Here is a 19,680-nt window from a genome sequence, read left to right as displayed (position 1 = left end):
GATCCACTGAACCTGATACAGGGCCAGCCCTGCAGCCTATGGGCCCAAGCCAGAGCAGAGAGCTTCTTCCCCTCTAGTCCCATTGCTGGAGGGAGAGACTAGGTCAGCTCAGGAGCCGTGTAGTCAGTGTGGGGCTGGAGGCAGGGCTGGGGTTGTGCTGTTTGTGCCCCAACATCCATCCAGGGCATAGACCTTATGCCAATCCCCCATCCCAACAGACCAGCGATAAGCTGGGTGTAGCTGGCAGGCGCAAGGTGAGCTACGGCCAGCGAAGCAGTGGGTTGGGTTGATGGACAGGCCGCTCTTGCCTAAGCCCTTTGTATAACATTCATCAGCTGACCAGATGAGCTATCTTATGGACTGCAGGCAGCATAAACATAACCCCCTGTCGCAGGCACTTCTCATCCGGGCAGAGATTCGCTCCGAGCTGCCTAGATTTCTTCTCTCCTTTCATTTCCAGCAGGAATAAATATTCAACAGCTCCAGTGGGCGGCAAAGGCTTTTAGCCACACAGGTTCCTCTCCATTCGCATTATGCTGGCTCCAGCAGGAAGCAGCCTCTTGCTCCCCCAGGGAATCTTCCTGGAGCTCAGTGTAACCCCATCTCCATTCCAGCCCTGGAAATGCACAAAGGAAGAGGCAATGGATTATTCTCTCCAGCAAATTCTGTGTGTGTGTGTGTGTGTGTTTTGAGAGCGAGAGAGGCAGAGGGAATTGGAGGCACATGTGCTGTAAGGATAATTAAAATATGTTTACAGCAAGATCACGGTGATTTTCCAGCACTACCACTGATTTAAAAACCTCTTAGGGGAGCTTCTGCATTCTGACCCAGTTTTCAGAGCCCTGGTGGGGATAGTACAGACTATGGAAGGTCTCCTGTGTTCTGCATCTGTGCAGTGTGTCCCTGCTCCAGGACCGGACTCTGAGGTGCTACTGCAGTACAATTAATAACAATTCTTAAACACTATTATTTTATTATATAGGTACAAGGAATCACGTGCTGCAATTGAATAGCACTAAACCGAGAGCCAGGGAAAGGAAATACCATTCCATTCTTCCATTCCCACTAGGTATTCTTATCTTTCTGTATGATTATACTCAACCTGTGGAACCTCCTGCTGCAGGAGGTCACAGAGGATGAGGTTTTCAAAAGCACCTAAATGACCTAGGAGCACTAGTCCTGACTTGTGCTCCTGAGTCATTTAGATGCTTCCAAAAATCCCATCCTGAGTGAAATGCTGCAAGTAGGATTTAATCAGGGCTTGGCAAATTTTAATCATCATTTCAATAAAACATTGTAAGTGCTATAAGCCAAGCTAAACAGGGTGGACAGATCTTTTGCTTCAGGGCCAAACTTACGTACACAAGGGTCAGAAGGAATGCACAGATTCACACCTACGGCACCAAACCATTGGTAGGGTGCAGCGTGCAGTTTTGTGCCATTCTCTATTGCACCAGCTCTTAACCATGGCTGGAGACAAGTGCCAGATTAGGTACACAGCTAACAGACCAGTGAATGTAGTCCCTGACCCAGGATACAGTCTATTCCTATGATAGGTCCATGGGTCACCCATAACTCCAGCCCAACACCCACCAGGACAGGTTATCCCTCAGCCATGATGGGGGAGAGAGTGCCTGTTGTCATACCCTTCTGGGTACAGCCACCGAGATAGCCTCACACTTCTATGAACAGCCATGTCCCCCTACCTCCCATATGGCTGTACCAAAGACACAGTGGCCAGTGCAAAGCTAGGCTCAAAGCCCAACTTAGAGAGCTTGTTTCTTAAAGCCAAGCCAGCAGGCAGGACCCTAACTAGGAGTCATGGCCCTACTTCCCCAACAAAGAGAACAGACTGTCAGCATTTCAGGGCAGGGGCTGTCTAGACCCCCTGTCTGTACAGTGCCTAACACAAGGAGGCCCCTGATCTCAGCTGGGGCCTCTAGGCCCTACTGCGATGAAAATTAATAACAGAGCTAGCATTATGATTCCTGACTCGCTCCGTTCACATAAGCCGCAGCAAGTAATGGATCTAAGGTGGGCTGAGTTTTGTGGGGTGGTGTCAGAATTTGTGGGAATTCAGTGCTGGGGGCATTCCACCCAGGAGAAGAGCAGTGGGGATCCTCTTGTGAAATGGCCACAGCCAAAAGGACTGAATCCTCTGCTTGTCCACGCCACATGGGCAGTTAGGCAAGCTGCTCTGCCACTGACTCATCTGTGCGTTTCAGTCCTGCCTTAAGGGTATTATTTGTATTGTGGTAGCAACCGAAGGCTCCAGCCAGGCTCAGAACCCCATTGCGCTAGGGGCTGTATAGACAGAATGAGAGAGAGTCCCTGCCCCCCAGAAAACCTAAGTTTGAAAAGAAGTGTTGTTAGCCCTAGGGAAGTTCAGTTTCCATAGTCCATTCCTCCTGAAGCTGCCAGAAAGGGGGCTAATTCATACCAATTGTTGTGGTTTCTGAACTGTAGACACTTATGTCCTAGGGACTGGACTGAGACCCACCAAGCTCATCTCACACATGGGAATGCCCAAGAGAGGGGATCCCCTTTCCAGCGCTACTGACCTGGCAGGAGTGAAGCCAAGTGATGGACGAGATGGGCAGCGGTTTCTGAAAAAGGCAAACCCAGAATTGTTGTACTCCTGCTATGAAAGAAAAATTACCCAAACAAGCCAGAGCACAGAATCGGCTTATGAGCTTACATGGAACATTAAATGGCAGTAACACATAAACCCAGGAATGTCTTAGGCTGGGTATAGTGCAAGGTACCTAAGGGAGTTAGGCACCCTATGGTAGGATTTGTCTACAGCCCAGCTCAAAGGGATTTAGGCTCCTAACATCCATTTATTTCAGTGGAAGTTAAGAGCCTAAATACCTTTGTGAATCTGGGCCTAAGTGACTTGGGAGCCCAAGTCAGAGTAAAAGTCAGCAGCATTCAAGTTATTTAGGAGCTTTTGGAAACTTCTCTCCCTCCACCCCCCCAGCTCCCACTGATTTTCAGTGGGATTTGAGCCACTTAACTCCCTTATGGTGCTTGTGTAAACTCACAAGATAACTTAAATGAACCAAGAATTCACCACGCTGAGCCTTGTTCTGTGTATAAACAAGTCCCCTCACTGTCCCCTGCCTGGGGTATTCGCAGCTCCCCGGCCTTCCTAATGTCCGACCTGGAGACCTCTGTACTCCTTTAACCACCCCGCACTACTGCCCCTGGCAGCAGGTGGCCCCCCTGCCATTACACATGGCTTGCGTCTGACTCCCAGTTTAACTGATTCCCAGTCTGAGTTTGGTCCAACCATCAGCGCATAGTCACTGTCTCCAGCTGTCTCCCACCCTCCCGGTGACTGGCGGTGGCAGCAGGAAAGCTCTCCACAGCTCAGCAGATGGTTTTCTAATTAATACCCTCATTAATGTCGCTCATTTCCATATGTCTTCCATGCTTTAAGAAATGTTGTGGGTGATATGTGTGACTAGTAACGATGGCACGAGCCATGCAGAGAGGTGCCGGGGCTGCGTGAGCTCTGGTGAGGAATGCCAGGGCTCTGACATCATGTTGATGGAGGCCTGAACAGAGAGTGAGATTCCTCCTCCCAGACACCCCACCACAACCTGGCTGATGCACCTCAGTCCTGACCTGCAGCCCCCATCCCCCAGCACCTCTACCCCCCATCACTTCCCCACAGCCCTGCTGATACGTATTCCTGGCCTGCAGACCCCAGGTATTCCAGTCCTAGGACACCCCCCCCACCACCACCACCTTGCTGGTGCACCAATCTGCAGTATCCCTGCTACTCTCCCTGCACAGCTCTGCTGACATACTTCATTTCCCAAGGGCTCACCCTAGTTTATTTTAGGGTTCCCACACAATCCCCTGACAGCGCTCCCTGCTGTTCCACCCTTTGGGCTCTCCTGACTGGAAACAGATCCATTTGCCGAAGGGGTGTGTGACTGTGCGCACATCCATATAGGGCAGGGAGTTTGTGATGAATCAACCTCCGAATCTGTTTGAATGTTTCCCCTTTTGTTGCACTTCCCTCATTAATTACACCCAGTAACTCTGGGGGGCTTTGGGTGACGGTCAGGCTACCTGATCTTAGCTGCCTATCACAGCCAAGCTGGTAGCTGCCCTCTGTCTGCAGCCAGTGGGCAATGTGGGTATCCCCGGGGCGCATCTCTACAGGGAACGGCCTTTAGAAAATTTCAGTTGATGCAAGAGCTGTGGGTGCAGCGCTCCATGTCCTCCAGCCTCCAGAGAACTGGACCCTCTTTCTTGGCTGGGCTGGGTACAAACGCTGCTGTCTAGCTGCCACGGTGCAATGCTGCTGCGTTCTGTCAGTAACACAGACCATGGCCACTGCAGCAGGGCCAGCCATGCCATTCGGAGCCGGAGGGGGGATTGTTTGGGGTGGGCCAGAAGGGACGAACAGCACGCCCAGGCCTGCAGGAGTAGGCGCTCTGGCCAGCCCTTACCTTTAGGGTCCTGGACAAGACAGCGCTTGGGTTACTGCCTCTTTAAGAGAGGCTGCTGTGTGGGCTGGGGAAGTAAGACCTGCCTGGAAAGCCCAGCCTCATTCAGCAGAAGCTGGGACCCTACTGGAAAGGACCCAGGGGATGGATGGAGGCAGCTCCAGGAGAGGGGTCCCTAGCTGGCGGCTTGGCTGAGAAGGCATTTTCCAGCGGGGGGAGGCGGCAGCCGAGCCAGCCCCACCTGCGAGGCAATGGAGAAGCCAGCGCCAGCTGGGGACTGATTGCAGCGGGTAACGTGCACATCCCCGGGAAGCTGCAAGTGTGATGGGAGCCCGGTGCCTGCAGTAACCTGGCAGCCCCTTCATTGCGCCGGTCTCGCTCTCTCTCTGGGTGCACGCTCAGCCCGGCGTCGAGCGCTTCCTCCCTGAGCCTCGGCCACCGCAGGCAGGAGACCTCGCTTCTTTGTCTGCGAAGGCGAAGGTGAGGGCGTTTACACGGAGACGCGCCGCCACATGCCGGCGGCTCGGGGACTCCAGGCAGCGGGCGGCGGCGCGGCGCGGTAGATCCGTCGCCCCTCCAAGGACGGGGAGCCGGGCCGAGCCCCGTAACGCGCTAAGGTGAGAGCGTTGCAAAGGTCTGCCCCCTTTTATACCACGGCGGCCAGCTTGCAAAGCCCCCTTCCCCTGCCACCCGCAGGCGGGTGAGCTGCCCAGAGACACGAGGGGGTGCGTGCGGGGAGCAGGGGGCCGATCAATTTTGCTGCAGTTTGGAGGGGGGGCAGAGTATGAAAGAGATGGGGGGGCGCTGAGGACTCTTCCTGGCACATCTGCCCCCTTGGGGGGGCTGAAGTCGGAGCAATGCGGGGGGGGGATGTCTCGGTGCTTGCGAGGAGCCGCGGGAGGCGTCAAGGTGACCCCCGAGGGCTCCGCCTGGCTCAAACTTTGCCTTGGACCCTCTAGCTCCGGGGGGGCTGCGGCCGCCGGGGCGCCTGGCGCAGCGAGGGGCGAGCGCCTGGGATGTCGGGGCCCTGGGGCCAGCGAGCCAAGAGCCCTTCGCGGGGGCTGGGGGTTGGCGCTTTGCCAGCCCTGCAAGGGCTCTGCCTGCATCAGGGAGCGGCCCAGCCAAGGATGCTCTGCCCAGAATTCCCCAGCCGGGCCCGCAGCTCCAGGGAGGCATTAATACCCCAGCCGTGGGGGGGCAAGGGGCCTGGGCTGCTCGCCTGCAGGCTCATCTCCCCTTCCCCCAGCAGCAGGGCCCCCGCAGGCCTGCCCCATTTGGGGCTCTCCTGAGGCCAGGTGCAGTGTAGGGGGCCTGGGCAGTGCTAACAGCGTCCCCCACTTCCCCGGATGAGCCCCACCGTGAACCCCGGTGCCGTGCAGCCCTCTCTGGGGTGGAGCCCACCGCCTACTGCCCGGCGCACGGCAACACAGCACTGCAGTGTCGGGTGGGCAGCAAAGGAGGCTCATGTCCCCGTTACTGCTGGGGTGACACCAGTTAGACTTTGGCGAGGGCACCTGCTGCTCATCTGAAAAGGGCCAGGGGAGCGTGAACAAAGCCAGGTTCCCCTGGGCACCCTCCGCAGTCCGGCACCATGCAGGGGCCGATAGGCTCGTAGGGAAGAGCATCTCCTGTGCCAGCTCTTCCTTGCAGGTCTGCTACCCCAGCACTGGCCTAGCGCCCTGCCTGTCACCACAGCCTGAGCTGCTCCGGCTGCTGAGAGCAACCCAGGATCCTGTGGGACCTACTGGAGTGAGGCAGATGATCAGATGCGGTCAGGCGGGTTTAACACAGGACGGATTGGCTGGGGGAGGGCGGGGGGGAGCCTTTTGCCCCAAGAATTGCAATGCATTGCAATGCCATGGCTTTGTCTGTCATCCCAACCTCCTGCCCCCTTACCAGACAGGAGGGGATTTTCCCCTTGGGCATCAGCAGCTCCTTGCCAATGGCAGGAGCAGATTGGAAGCCTGGGGGGCTCGCTGAGTAAGTAGCCTAGCTGGATTTACAGGGGGTACCCATGAATCCCTCCATCTTTCTCTCTGGTCTCTCCCTGCCTCTGCCCAGTGAGGATGCAGCGGGATGGGGGACAGATCTTGCTCCCTGCTCCCCACTCAGTGTGGAAGAGGAAGAAAGAGGGAGCAGGAGGGATGGGGGGTGCCCACAGGGCAACAAGCTGCCTCAGCCTGAGAACTAGGCCTGGCTGGCAGAGCCAGCCATGGCCAGAGCTCCATGAATTATTGACATCTCAGCTGATGAGTGGCTGCCTGCCCCCAGCTCTCCAGAACCTGGCTGAGGTACATCAGCCCTGGGGTGTGGGGGCAGGGGAGTGGAAGGGAGATGTTCCCCTCCAGACTAGCTAAGGCCCCTTGAGGGGGCAGCATCCTGGATAGCGGGATCAGCCACTGAATTCTTCTCTGCCTTGGAAGGGGTTGGCACCTCCAGGTTAGGCATGAAGGGGCTATTATCCATGTCAAGCACATGGGGCAATCTCACTCTCCCAGTGCACACCTGCACCCAAGGGGTTAATACTCAGCAGCACCGAGCAGCCAGCTCCCTTGGGAATCCCCCCGCTGGTCCAGGGATGCTAATAGTTGCTGCAACATTTATTGGGGAGGCAGAGGCCACGTGGCAGCTGGTCAAAACCAAGCCAAGCTGCCCTGTTCTAGCAGGAGTAGGGTGGGAGCTGGCTGCCGGGGAGCTCCCAGCTACTCCAGCCCCTGCATCCCGGCAGGTGGTGCCGTAGCAATAACCCCAGGGCAGTCCCAGCTTTCTCTCAGCAGGGGTGCCTCGGGGCGGGGGCAGGAGTTTCTGGCTGCTCCGCGTAGAACAAGCTCCGATGAACTGGTCACTGTCTGTCTCCATGGTGCACATGTGTGGTGTCCCCCTCCAGAGCGGCGCCATGGCTGAGAAGGGGATCGACCCGACCTCCGTCTCCATCGCCTTGGAGGACTCTGTGTGCAATGCGGGCTCCCAGGACGCACCTCTCCTGACCACCCACCTGAAGAAGGTGGAGAATCACATCACAGAGGCGCAGAGGTTCTCGCACCTGCCCAAGCGTTCGGCCGTGGACATTGAGTTCGTTGACCTGTCCTACTCCGTCCGTGAGGGCTCCTGGTGGAGAAAGAGAGGTAGGATGTGGCAGCCCCTGGTGAGGGTGCAATGGTCCTGTGGGTGTAGCATCTTTCATGGCAGTTGTGTTCCTGTGGCCAGGGAATGGAGAGAACTAGCCAGGAGGGGAGAGATTTGAAAAGAAATCACGAGTCAGCGTCTTGAGGGGACACAGGTGGCAGGAGCTGTAGAGGAGAAGGCTCTTGCGCCTGCAATGGCAAAGGGACTGTTAGGATATGCTGTTTGGAGGAGTTTGCCTCCAAGGTCTTGGCTCCAGCCTCTTTCTGATATGGTGACTTTCATCCTCGGTCCCAAAGCACTTTGCAGGGGTTATTTACCCACCACTGAAATGCAGCCACCTCTGAGGTGGGATGCAGCAGCTGTTAAAATAAAACAATAAATAAAACAATGTTTTATTTTAATCTGGTAACTAAAGGGTTAACTGTTGTGGGATGTATGCGCTCGCATAGGGGCCCCTGTCAGTTTCTTATATTCCTATTGGGTAGATCATGTGAGGGAGAGAAAAAAATACCCAATGCTTTGTTGCAAGGAATGTTCTATGCTGCATCGGTGGCTGAGACTGGGAACAGCCCTGTGCTGCAGAAGCCAAGGGCTCTGGCTCTAAGATGGTTAGATGGTGGTTTAGGTCTCTTATTCCCTGGAAACTCTTTTCTCTGTTTAATGCAAGTGCAGTGCTTGGTTAAGGAAATCCAAGAGGTGCCAGTACCCACCAGAGACAGAACTGGATGACAGGAGGGAGGTGGGAGGGGAGGAAAAAGAAGGAGAAGACAAATCCTGGGAGTGCAGTGGGAGTGAGCCCCTGGAAGGGTGTTTAAAATAAGAGTCCATCCAATGGTGATTTTGAGTTGGCTCCTACAGGGGATGGGCAGCCAGGGGAGGTGTGTGGGGTCAGGTTCTGCAGCCTTTGGGGGGCTGATGAGATGGGGCTAGCAGGGCAGAGAGGAGGGATTGGAATAGGAAGAAAGACGAGATGGGAGCTGGTTGCCGATCCTAGCACCCGTCACCCAAGATGACCAGAAGTCGAAATGGAGCCACCCTTCAGTGCTGACACGTTCGCCCCCCAGCCGAAGGCAGTGAGGAGGGGAGCAAGGGCCCGTCAGAGATGGCTGAGTTTGTAATCCTGTGGTGTTTGCCATGTCCTGGGGAGGGGGCTGTTGAAAGCATCAGTTCCCTGCTCCCACCGGTGATACTTTTCCGCCTGGGTGGTTCTTGGTGTCAGAAATCAATGTTCCAGACATCTCTGCCCTTGGCACTGCCTGCGGGAGAGGGTGTGGAGTCTCTTCCTAGGCTGCTGAGGTGGTGCTAGCGTGTTTCACTTCTGGGATGTGCTTGTGGCCAGGAGAAGGGGGAGATACAGGTAAATTACAAGCGCTGAGGGCAGTAAGATCATGTTGCCACCGCCAGGCGTTGCACTTCCCGCCCATGTGCTGTAGGATCCATGCACGGCGGATGAATGTTGCTGAATTTGACTCTCCAGCTGTGATATCAAAATATATATTTAAATTAACCCCTGGGGGCATATTTCCAAAGGGTCATGTGGGGTTCCAGTCACATGGCTCTTGTGGAAGTCTCTGCTAAACCTCTGGGACTGTGGAGATTCCCCCACCTTGGGCAGGGACCCTCTTTTTGTTCTGTGTTTGTACAGTGCCTAGCACAATGGGGTCCCGGGCCGGGGCTGGGACAATACAAACAATGAAGAACCGTGTTTCTGTGCTCCAACCCAGCACATCTGTGGGGAGTGGAGTGACAGGCCCTTCCCCGCTGCTCCTATTTTGGTCATCCATGTGGGGTTGTGGTTTGATAGAGAGTGTAGTGCAAACCACTAGACAGGAGTTTGAAGGGGAGGAAGTCTTGTCACTTCCTGTGGCTGTATAAACTGCAGTAACCTCTTTCCAGTACCTACCTTCCCTGACCATGGCAGAAGGATGTGCTCAAGCCATGGAATATGGCTGTTTGGAGGAGTTTGCCTCCAAGGTCTTGGCTCTTTACCCACCACTGAAATGCAACCACCTCTGAGATGGGATGCAGCAGCTGTTAAAAAGCACCCAGTAACACCACACAACAATTGAGGAGAGGAGTGAAAGAGAATTCAGTGAAATCGCTGGGCAGGATTTAGGGAGGCAGAATGGAATTGCCCACACTGGACATCTCCTGTGTAATGACCCAAGATGGCCAGAACCTCAGGGACAACAGAGCACTCAGGGCTTCAAATCCCCTCAAAGAGACCAGTTCTGTAGGAAGCTGCTGCAAGCTGTCAACCTGGTGGGTGGGTTGAATGGCACTTGAAAGACCCTGATTGATGTGTCAGATCAGAGCATGAGCAGGCTGAGAGGGGAATAGGTGTGTGGGGGGGTTAGTTTCCTGCTCTCCCCGACGTCCCACTCCTCAGGCCCTTTGAGGATGGTTCCTACCAAACCGTGCGTCGGTGGCATCCCCGTTTCATGTGTGTAACTTGGGGGGGCCCCCAGAGAGCCGGGGGAGGCTGATGGCAGCCAGTAGGTGGTAGTCTCCTTTAATTAGCTCCGTTCATTAATGGGATGCCAATCAAATGGCCCCAGGAGGCAGAAGAGAAGCTGATCCTGGAGGGGTGAAGAAAGACACTTTTAGAGCCCAGGGTTTGGTAGCGGTAGGAGAGAGTGGAACATCGCAGCAGCTGCAGAAAGAGCAGGGCTGGGTGGAATGCCGTAGGGCAGCTGCACGGGTGCCAGAGATGACTGGATGTGCTTTTGGGGGTGACGTTACGAGTGGGTCCCAAGTTTTATAGGATATTGACTGCCGCTGGGGAAGGACCAGGGCTTGGTAGGGCAGAGGTCAGGGCGGGGTCCCCCAACAAAGGCTGGATTTTGGTGTGGGTGCAACCTTCCATCTGAAGGGAGACTTGAACTGCTACCTTGGTGGGGCTCATCGGTATCACCTCTACCTGGTGAGACGAAGGGAGCGTCCCCCGGCCAGACCGGAAGCAGCCTGACCAGTCTTAGCTGGCTGGGGTTCTATGCAGCTCTTACAGCCAGTAACACACCCATCTGGGCAGAAGCTCGGGGTGCCTGGATCCTCAGCTGTAAATGATCCACATTCCAGCCTGTGCAGGCAAACTGGGGAGTCCTTCATCTCCCCCAGACAGACCCTCCTACCCTGGCCTCTAGGAAGTTCTAGAATTTGGCCTTTCGGGCACAGAGTTTGCCCAGGGCTGTGGACATGTGTCCGCATGGCTTCTGTGTGTGTCTATTTACCAAGTATCCTTATTCCCCCTTTTGCAGTTGGAGAAACTGAGGCACAAAGCGAGCAAGTGACTTGCCCTGGGCCTCCCAGTGAGTCAATGGCAGAGCCAGGACTAAGGCCCAGGTCTTGTGACTCTCACCGCACTGCCCAAAATGTTCTCCTTGAATAACGCAGCCTGTGCCCTGAGTTACGGACAGAACCCCCTCTCTCCTCCGGAGCTGCTGGCACTGGCAGACTTGGGGGCTGTAAGCACAGTCTATAAACTGTTCCATTGCATCAGGACTTTTCCCCATTTCCTGTCTGTTCCCTTTTCCTACTGTGTCTCCTTAGCAGAATCTATTCTGAACCCATATGGCCTGAGTCAAACATCCATGCCCAGCGCCTTCCGGTGGGTTCAGAATTAGGTGTAACGAATTCATCCAGCCCTGCCAGAAACAATGAGCTGAGCTTTGTCATCCACCTTTTAGCAATGGGACGTCACCCTAACCCCCTGCTACACTGATGCTGTCTCCCTGCATATCCCGTAATGGTGATGTCACCCTAAATGTCCCACACGTTACGATGAGGTCACTCTGCATCTCCCCAGTCCAGGCTGGGTATCTCTGGGACCAGCCCCTTGCCTGCTGTTTGCATCGACTCTCTCAGAGCCCACTCTATCCTGCCCATTGTTCTCAGCCTGCAGCCTGAAGGGACTGGCAGCCGCTGGGAGCTCCCCCCATCACCCAGAGATGGGGGGATAGCAGGCAACACTCTGAGGCCTTTCTCAGGGCCTGATCCTTGCTCCCGTGAGCAACCTTTACTCAGGAAAGTAGTCCCTCTGGCTCCAGTGGGTGGCGGGCTCAGTTCCTAGCTCTTTATTCAGGCAGAACTCTGCTGGAGTCAATGAGGCTCTCACCAGACGGAGGGGCTCCAGGGTGTATCCCAGTCACAGTAAATATTGTACCTGGCCCCTTTCAAAGAGGGGTGCTGAGGATCCTTCTCCCTATTGAATTACTCAGATTAGAACCTCAGGGGCAGGGACTGTTTTCGTTCTGTGTTTGTAGAGCACGTAGCACAACGGGGTCCTGCTCCGTGCCCGGAGCTCCTGGCACTACAGTCATACAAACACTGTGCCCATGGCTGTGGACAGGTGCCCACATGGCTTCCTACATGTGTCTGTTTACCAAGCATCGTTATCCCCCCTTCTACAGCTGGGGAAATCGAGGCACAGAGACTTGCCCAAAGTCACCCAGCAGACCAGTGGCAGAGTCGGGTACAGAATCCAGGAGTCCTGACACCTCGCTCCCCACCACGGGGCCATGCTGCCTGCTAAGGTGGAGTCTTGGGGTTCCCAAGCAGAGCCCAGACAGCTCTTCGCCAAACTGAGTGTGAGATTCAGGGGTGATGGGGGTGTGAGCCTCACCCCCTGCTCAAGGGTGTTTAAAGCACATGGGCTGTTGGGGGTCCAGCTGGGGGTCCTGGTGAAGCTTTCTCTCGGAGGTGGTCTCCCTCACCCCCCCTCACCTCACATCAGCCTCTGTCCCCTCCCTAAAAGCCTCCAGTTCTCCCCTCCCTGCCTCAGATGTCTGTAGGGGCAGGGATTGAGAGGGATCTGGCCCTGGGGGGCAGCTGATGAGGCAGAGACGGCTCTAGTGGGCGAAGAAGGGGGGCTAATTTGGGACTGACCCCATTAGTGAGCACAGCTCTGCCGGGCTCACTCAGACAGCAGAGGGCAGGGAGGGGAGCCAACCCATGGGAAAGGCGGCTGGGGAGCAGGCCCCAGCACAATCCCCATCTTCACATGCCGGAGCTGACAGGCAAACTGCAAAGCCCTGCAGAGCCTGCTGTCCTTCCCCAGCAGCACGCAGGGGTGGGCTGAGTGAGGGCTCAGCTGCGGCCGGGGGTTACTGGCTGTCAATGAACTTGAGTAACCGTGCTGCAAGCTGCAGCCCTTTGGCGTCTGGAGTGTGTGCTGTGGTTTGTGCGCCACGCAGAGCCGCCAGCCGTGCAGGGCTGGGGAAGGGGGTGCAGCTTAGCGCCTGGGTTTGCCTTCTGCATGCAAGGAGCAAGGTGTGCGAACCGGGTGCCGCTTCTCCCGGCTCTGGGTAGTTTGTCACATGCCGCCACATCCCCATCTTCAGCATCTCGCACCAGCCTGGCCAGGACTCTGAAAACCTGTCGCGAAGCCACCGACATGGCTGTGAGGAGGAGGATTATACGCTGTATTACCATCGTGCTTAGGAGCCCTTGCCAGGGGCCCGGCAACTGCTGCAGGGCCATAAAGCTGCCCCCAGATTGCTTGCTGGCCCCACCAGCCCCCTCCCTGGGCCAGCTGCTTCCCTGCTCCTGTGCAGGCTGTGTCGTTAATTTCCTACAGTGCCCTTGGATGGCAGCAGTAAAGGTTCTAGGGTGCACTTCCCCACTGGAGGAGAGGAAGGGGGCAGGTTAACGCTGCCCAGACGAGGAGAGCAGTCCCTGGGCCCTGAAACAAGATACACCTCTTCCCAGCTGATTAGGGAGGGGTGATGGAAATGCTACTCCCCTGGCACCTGATCCAGGGACACTCAGGGGCTTTACAGCAGCAGCAGGGATAGAATGCAGACCCTTCCTTCATGGAGCAAGAGGAGAATCCCCATTAGCTGCTAGCAGTACTGGGTCCAGGACACACAGTGAGCGGTTCTGATTCCTTCCAGCAAAGGGAAGCATTGCCCCATAAACCCTAGAGTTGGGTACCCAGGAGCCTAGCCGGGCTGATCTGCAAAAGCGCCCGTGATGCTCTGGGCTGAAGTCCAGCCTTTCCTTAGAAGTTGGGAGGGGCGGTGCGGCTGGGCATGTCCCGGAGGGTGACCCCAGTGCGATGGGTACAGACGCCAGGGGTTAACCCCTTCAGAACCACGGCGCTTTGCTGAAGCTATGGAGGTTGCTGGAAGGATGGATGTGCGGGGCGCGCAGTTAATGGCAGCTTGGTTCTTGCCAGGTCTGGCGCTGCCGAGGTGTAGAGCGCCGCGAGCCAACCCCACAATGCCTGTGTCCCTAAGGTGGTGATTGCTGGGGGCAGGAGCTTCATGCGGAGGGACGAGTGGGAAGTTGGTTCCTTATTTTTACCATGGCGTCCGTGTGAGAAAGCATGACAGAGGGGGCATCTGCACCCGATCTATAGGAGAACCGAGGGCTTGTCCTGCAAGACCTTCAAACCCTTATTGTTCGTTTATTTGTGTTGGGGTAGCTCCTGTAGGCCTTAATTGGGGAGCGGGGCTCCGCTGCACTAGGCACTGTCCAGCCATGATGAAAAAACTGGCCCTGCCCCAAGAGCTGACAAGCGACAGCCGGTGGGCAGCAGACAGATACAGTCTAGGTCATTAGATTAGAAGGATATAAACCTGGCATCCTCCTAATCTAATCTAATCTAATCCCTCTCTCTGTTCTCTGTGCTCTTGCATTCATTCTGTCTATCCTTGCTCTCTCTGATCTGCCCCTGACCATGGTAGGGAGGTGCTGCCCTCAATATCTGAAGTTGGAAAGAAAGGTCCTAACCTTCCGCTATACCGATCACTTGTTGCCCTGATGCATGGGGGTTTGATTGCCCTTGTTTGAGCCTGTGGCTATGGGTCAGGGAGTTATCCAGCTCCAGCTCCACCATCTAGCTCCACTCCTCGGTCCTTGGGCCCCTCCTGCTGCGGTTCTTTGACGCCTCCACCGGAGAAGCCCCGAAACTGGCTTTGGACGGTAATAGCTGCTCAGAGACACAAGGCACTGCCTGTCGCACTCCCCCGAGACATCTTGTTCCCAACGCTGCAAAATGCTAATCAGCCCCTTCAAGTCCCTGGTAATTCTGGGTCTGATTAGCGGCTGCTGCCAGGTGTCACAGTGGGAATGCAAAGTAGGTCGGCGGGCCATCAATCTGCAGGCGCAGGGCCTGCAGGCTGGGGACTGGTATTGCTGGGGGCTGCTTCCCAGAAAGCCCCTCCTGGGCAGAGCCCACCCAGTCAGTGTGCCACTGGGTGCCCCAAGGCAGCAGTGATGACTCAAACACCAGTAAAGAAAAATCCCTCTGTGAATCTCAGCCCCCCGGGGCACTGCAATAGGGACCACATGTTAGCCCTCGTTACTGGTCAGGGGCGGGCAATGAGGCGGTTATTGCATGGAGGCAATGGGAGAGGAGTTCTTTAGCCCATGGCGAGCTCTCCCCATTCACACACATTGTTCCTTACATGCAGAACAATCTCCTGCTTCCTGTCCAACAAGCCCCCCCTCTTACTCTCCACCCTCCCAGAACTTCTCCCTGCCTCCCCTAAACTCCCCCTCTCGTTTCTCATCTGGTGCTTGCTTGTCTTTATTTTGAGCCCCAGTCTTGCGAGGCGCTGGACACCTGCTGGAGGGAATGGCCAGAGTGCTCAGCACCATGTGGCATCGGGCTGGTAGGCTCAGGAAGCTCCCCAGGCCATGGAGGCATCCCTGTTGCACAGAGCAGGCTCAGCTCTTGGTTTCCCCAAGGCCAGTGTGCAGCAGCAGCCCCCATGTCACTGGAGCTAGTGCAGTTGCTGCGGGTTTGCAGTGAGCAGGGTAACAGAGCAGAGCCCAGCCCAGGGTTTCTAACACACCCGGCCCATTCATGGTGCTGGAGAATGAGTAACAGTGACTGTCCAGGGGGCAGATCTTGAGAGGTTGGGGAGAGAAAAGTGGGGTCCCCTGGGATTCCACATTTTGGTTTCCTATCCCAGCTTGTTTGGTTTCCATCATCCCAGTAGGATCCTCTCTCTGTCCATCCCCATGCCATGCTCTGTCCTAGTATAATCTGTCCCATTAGGATCCGTGCTCCATTCCAGTATGACCTATACATGCCTATCCTTGTGCGCTCTGCCCCACCCCTTGACTAGTCCTGTCATGTGTCCTTTCCCTTCTCATTTCTGGATGGTCGCAGAGGCCCCGGGCATGCAACTTATCGGCTGCAAATCGGACAGACTCCACAGGATGGTGGAGGGAAGGGGGTGGAGGGAGCCTGCTGCTAACCTTGGCTTCCTGGAATTTACAACTGAAATCGACGTGCGGCTCTGCTGCTGGAGCCAATCTGGGCTGAGCCTGGGGCAGAGTAGCCGGGCCTTTGGCAGACAGACGCCTGTTAGCTAAGGTAGGGGAGGGACCCTGCATGCAGGAACAGGTGCCCTGACCCAGGCCTGGTCCCCTGCGGAGGTAGGAGATGGGAGGAAGCTTTGCTGCTAGGAATGGGCCTGTGTGTTTGGATCTGAACTGCCCCGTGGTTCTGGGGCTTGGGCCGCATTTCCTATCCCAACAGGTGCTGTGCAAAAGGCTGGTGGGCTGCTGCCAAGTCACTGAGCAGCAGCTACACAAAGACCTGCAACCCCTAGTCTCCCTGCTCAGAGCGAACCCCCACCCAGCTCCCTTTCTTGGGAGATTCCATCTCCCCGCTGGCCCTGAGGCTGCCCCAGCATCCGGCAGCCTGCCTTCTGTAGGGACCCTTGGCACATTCCGGCTTGCCCTGCTGCTAAGGTCCATAGCCCCAGGCAGATCCAGGGCCCCCAAGAGGCTGGGCCTCCCCTATTGGGGGCAGGAAAATCAGCGGGGCGCATCTGTCTGCAAAGTCAGTGCAATGAATAGGGATGGGGTTTCACTGTTCAGGGAAACTGCAACTGTTTTCTCCCTCGGGGGCCCAGCAAGGGCACCCACTCTTATGCTTCTGGCTCTTGGGCGGAGACCCGCATCTCTCTCCCTCCTGACCAGGGTATTTCCAGGCTGCACAGTTACCTGCCTGTGCTGTGAATTCCCCAGCAAAGTCAAACAATCTAAGCAGGCTTTGCTTTGCTTTCTTGTCAAAGGCTTTGAACTGTGTAATGGCCCACAATTATGTCACTACACAGCTAGATTCAGAGTCAAAGAGAGAGGAGGGACACTAAATGATCTAGCCTGACCTTCTGAACGCAGCTCTTTCTAAGCAAGCACATTTATTCTTAAGGTAACAGCATTACAGAGAAAATGTATTAAGAACCTACAAGCATGCTAAGAAGCTTGCCAGAGTTCACCCCAACTTCCACAAGGGCTCTGGCTGGTGAAAACATCCTTCAGACCCCACCAAGGAGGTTTTCTGTGGTCACAAGTTCATAACAGCTGTTACCTCAGAACAAATACCCCATGAATCTGAGAATCACTCATTTATCCAGTTTGGGCCTCTTGACTTTCTCCTCCTGTAACAGACCATGGGGTTTTCCTTCAAAGGGATGGGTCTAGAGGTGAGCAATTTGCATTCCCCTCCTCCCAATATTTCCTAGGAAACCCACTCAACTAAAAGGTCAGTCTTGTCTGACCCATTGTTTGAAAAGAATCCTTTGACGCTCATAATGATTCCCAGGGTTTACATTAGTCCTGCCTCCCCCTTAAAGAAGTTCCATGCAATCCCACAGCGACACGTACACATGTGCATTTGTAATACAATGAACTCCTAAAATACTTAAACTTAGTTCAATAACATTTGCCCAGGAGATGGCAGTAGATTGCCTGATCTGGCACGGGGGCCTGTTGGGGACTGGGGGTCCCAGGAAGTACAGGAACTTTCACCACCAGGTCACCAGTTAGGAGGGAGACCTGCCGGCACAGGAGATCTATTCCTAACGGTTGCCACACCAGAGCTGACTGCCTGCTTGTAAAACAATGGTTGATGTTACAGCGTCTGCAGGCTTGTAATGTGGCACCGGGCTCAGAGAGCGGGAGAGATTGTGGGGTGGCCCCCCGATGTGTCTCTGGATGGGTGGACAGGCTGGGAGTCAGGACTCCTGAGCTCTCTTCCTGACCCGTTGTGTGGATGACCCCATTCTGTACCTCACTTTCACCATCTGCAACATGGGGAGAATGATCCTGTCCAGCAATTGTAATGGGCTTTTGACTGATAGAGCTTAAGGCCAGAAGGGAGATGTGATGAAGTGGGACTGTTCTTAATGTTTCCTCTGAATAGTGTGGGGGTGCCTCAGTTTCCCCTATGCAGTTCTTAGGTATCTAAGGGGTGGGATAAGGGTGTATGATCATTGCAGAGCCCTAGAGGGCAGGTGTGTGCAGGGGTCTGGACACACAGAATGGCCACACCCTGTTTCCTGGCATCTGATGGCCTGGCCCTTCCCCCCTGTGAGGTGAGAGCTAAAGGGTTGGAGAACAAAGGAATCAGGTGACCTCCTGGCCGGGAGAAGGGGGGCAGGGGGAGGAAGGGACAAAGCCCAGAGCAGGGCGGGGCTGGAGGGAGTTTCAGTTTGGGGCTGCCTGGGACATGGAGTGAAGTGCAGACGTGGTTGTCTGGCTCACTGCCCCCCAAAATGGACCCAGCTGAGGGGTCCTGTTCTCTGCACCTGCAAGCTCTGTGTTAGACCATGTTCCTGTCGTCTAATAAACCTCTGTTTTACTGGCTGGCTGAGAGTCACGTCTGACTGCGAAGTTGGGGTACAGGACCCTCTGGCTTCCCCAGGGCCCCGCATGAGCGGACTCGCTGTGGGAAGCGCACAGAGGGGCAGAGGATGCTGACTGCTCCGAGGTCAGACCCAAGAATGTGGAAGCTGTGTGAGCTGTTGTGACGAAGTGGACCTGTTCTTAATGTTTCCTCCGAATATTGTGGGGGTGCCTCAGTTTCCCCTATGCAGTTCTTAAGTATCTAGGTGGTGGGGTAAGGGTGTATGATCATTGCAGAGCCCTAGAGGGCAGGTGTGTGCAGGGGTCTGGACACAGAGAATGGCCGACACCCTGTTTCCTGGCAACTGATGGCCTGGGCCCTTCCCCCCCTGCAAGGTGAGAGCTGAAGGGTTGGAGAACAAAGGAATCAGGTGACCACCTGGCCCAGGAAAGGAACAAAGCCCAGAGGAGGAGGGGCGGGAGGGAGTTTCAGTTGGGGGCTGGCTGGGACATGGAGTGAAGGGCAGATGGGGTTGTCTGGCTCACTGCCCCCCAAAATGGACCCAGCTGAGGGGTCCCGTTCTCTGCACCTGCAAGCTCTGTTTTAGACCATGTTCCTGTCGTCTAATAAACCTTCTGTTTTACTGGCTGGCTGAGAGTCACGTCTGACTGCGGAGTTGGGGTGCCGGACCCTCTGGCTTCCCCAGGACCCCGCCTGAGCGGACTGGCTGTGGGAAGCACACGGAGGGGCAGAGGATGCTGAATGCTCCGAGGTCAGACCCAGGAAGGTGGAAGCTGCGTGAGCTGTGTGTCCTGAAGACAGGCTGCTCACAGAAAGGCGACTGCCCCAGAGTCCTGACTGGCTTCATGGGGAGCAGTTCCAGAGCATCGCCCAGGGACTCCGTGACAACTGGTGGCAGCGGTGGGATGTACTGTACCCCGTGGACGGCGCTTCCTGCAGTAAGTGACTGGGGAGCAGTAACACGCAGGGGGATTGACGAGGACCAGACGTGCTGAAGGCTCAGAGAGGAGCGGTTTCGGGGGGCGGTTAACCCCTGGGAGTGTGTGACCAGCGAGAAGGACTGTGCAGTAATGGGGTCCCCCTGGGGACTGCAGTGAGCAGTCTCAGGGGCGGAGGAGCCTGCAGCTTGGCCCGGGGAGAGAGAAGGACTTTTGCAGTAACAGGGTTCCCCTGGGGATTGCAGCGAGCAGTCCAAGGGGCGGAGGAGTCTGCAGCTCGACCCTGGCAAAGAGGTGGTGACCTTGAGAAGGGCTGGCACACTAGGGGTTCTCCCTGGAAACCGTGGGGAGCTGAGAACACACGGGCCTGTGAGTCCACAACAACTTGGGAAGAGCGGAGTGACGGCCTGTCACTGTCTCCTTAAGAAGGACATTGTAACCCTGTGCAGAAAGAGAGGGTTGACTTTGGAAAGTTCACCAAAGCAGAGTTAATCGTGCAGCTGGAGGAGGATGACCGCTCTAAGGAACAGATTCCTGACCCCAACTG

The 19,680-nt window shown here is 55.8% G+C and overlaps 2 protein-coding genes across 4 annotated transcripts in view; both read left to right on the top strand.

Moving 5' to 3' along the window:
- The window catches only part of NHERF4 (NHERF family PDZ scaffold protein 4), a 98,704-nt gene that overhangs the window by 10,620 nt on the left and 68,404 nt on the right, over positions 1–19,680 (top strand). The gene's annotated exons all lie outside the window — the stretch shown is intronic.
- ABCG4 (ATP binding cassette subfamily G member 4) overlaps positions 4,402–19,680 on the top strand; it is a 45,865-nt gene continuing 30,586 nt past the window's right edge. Inside the window, exons 1-2 of one of the 2 annotated variants that reach the window (XM_048827436.2) lie at positions 4,402–4,943; positions 7,351–7,588. In XM_048827436.2, the coding sequence (XP_048683393.1) occupies positions 7,360–7,588 (229 nt within the window). In that variant the 5' untranslated portion in view covers positions 4,402–4,943; positions 7,351–7,359. Of the gene's footprint in view, positions 5,081–7,350; positions 7,589–19,680 lie in introns of both variants that reach the window. The other variant, XM_048827435.2, reaches the window with a different exon arrangement.

Source organism: Caretta caretta, chromosome 22 (genome assembly GCF_965140235.1).
Source record: "Caretta caretta isolate rCarCar2 chromosome 22, rCarCar1.hap1, whole genome shotgun sequence".
NCBI classification, from domain to species: domain Eukaryota; kingdom Metazoa; phylum Chordata; order Testudines; family Cheloniidae; genus Caretta; species Caretta caretta.
Note: the sequence above shows the minus strand (reverse complement) of the source record. Positions and strands in the feature narration are given on the sequence as shown.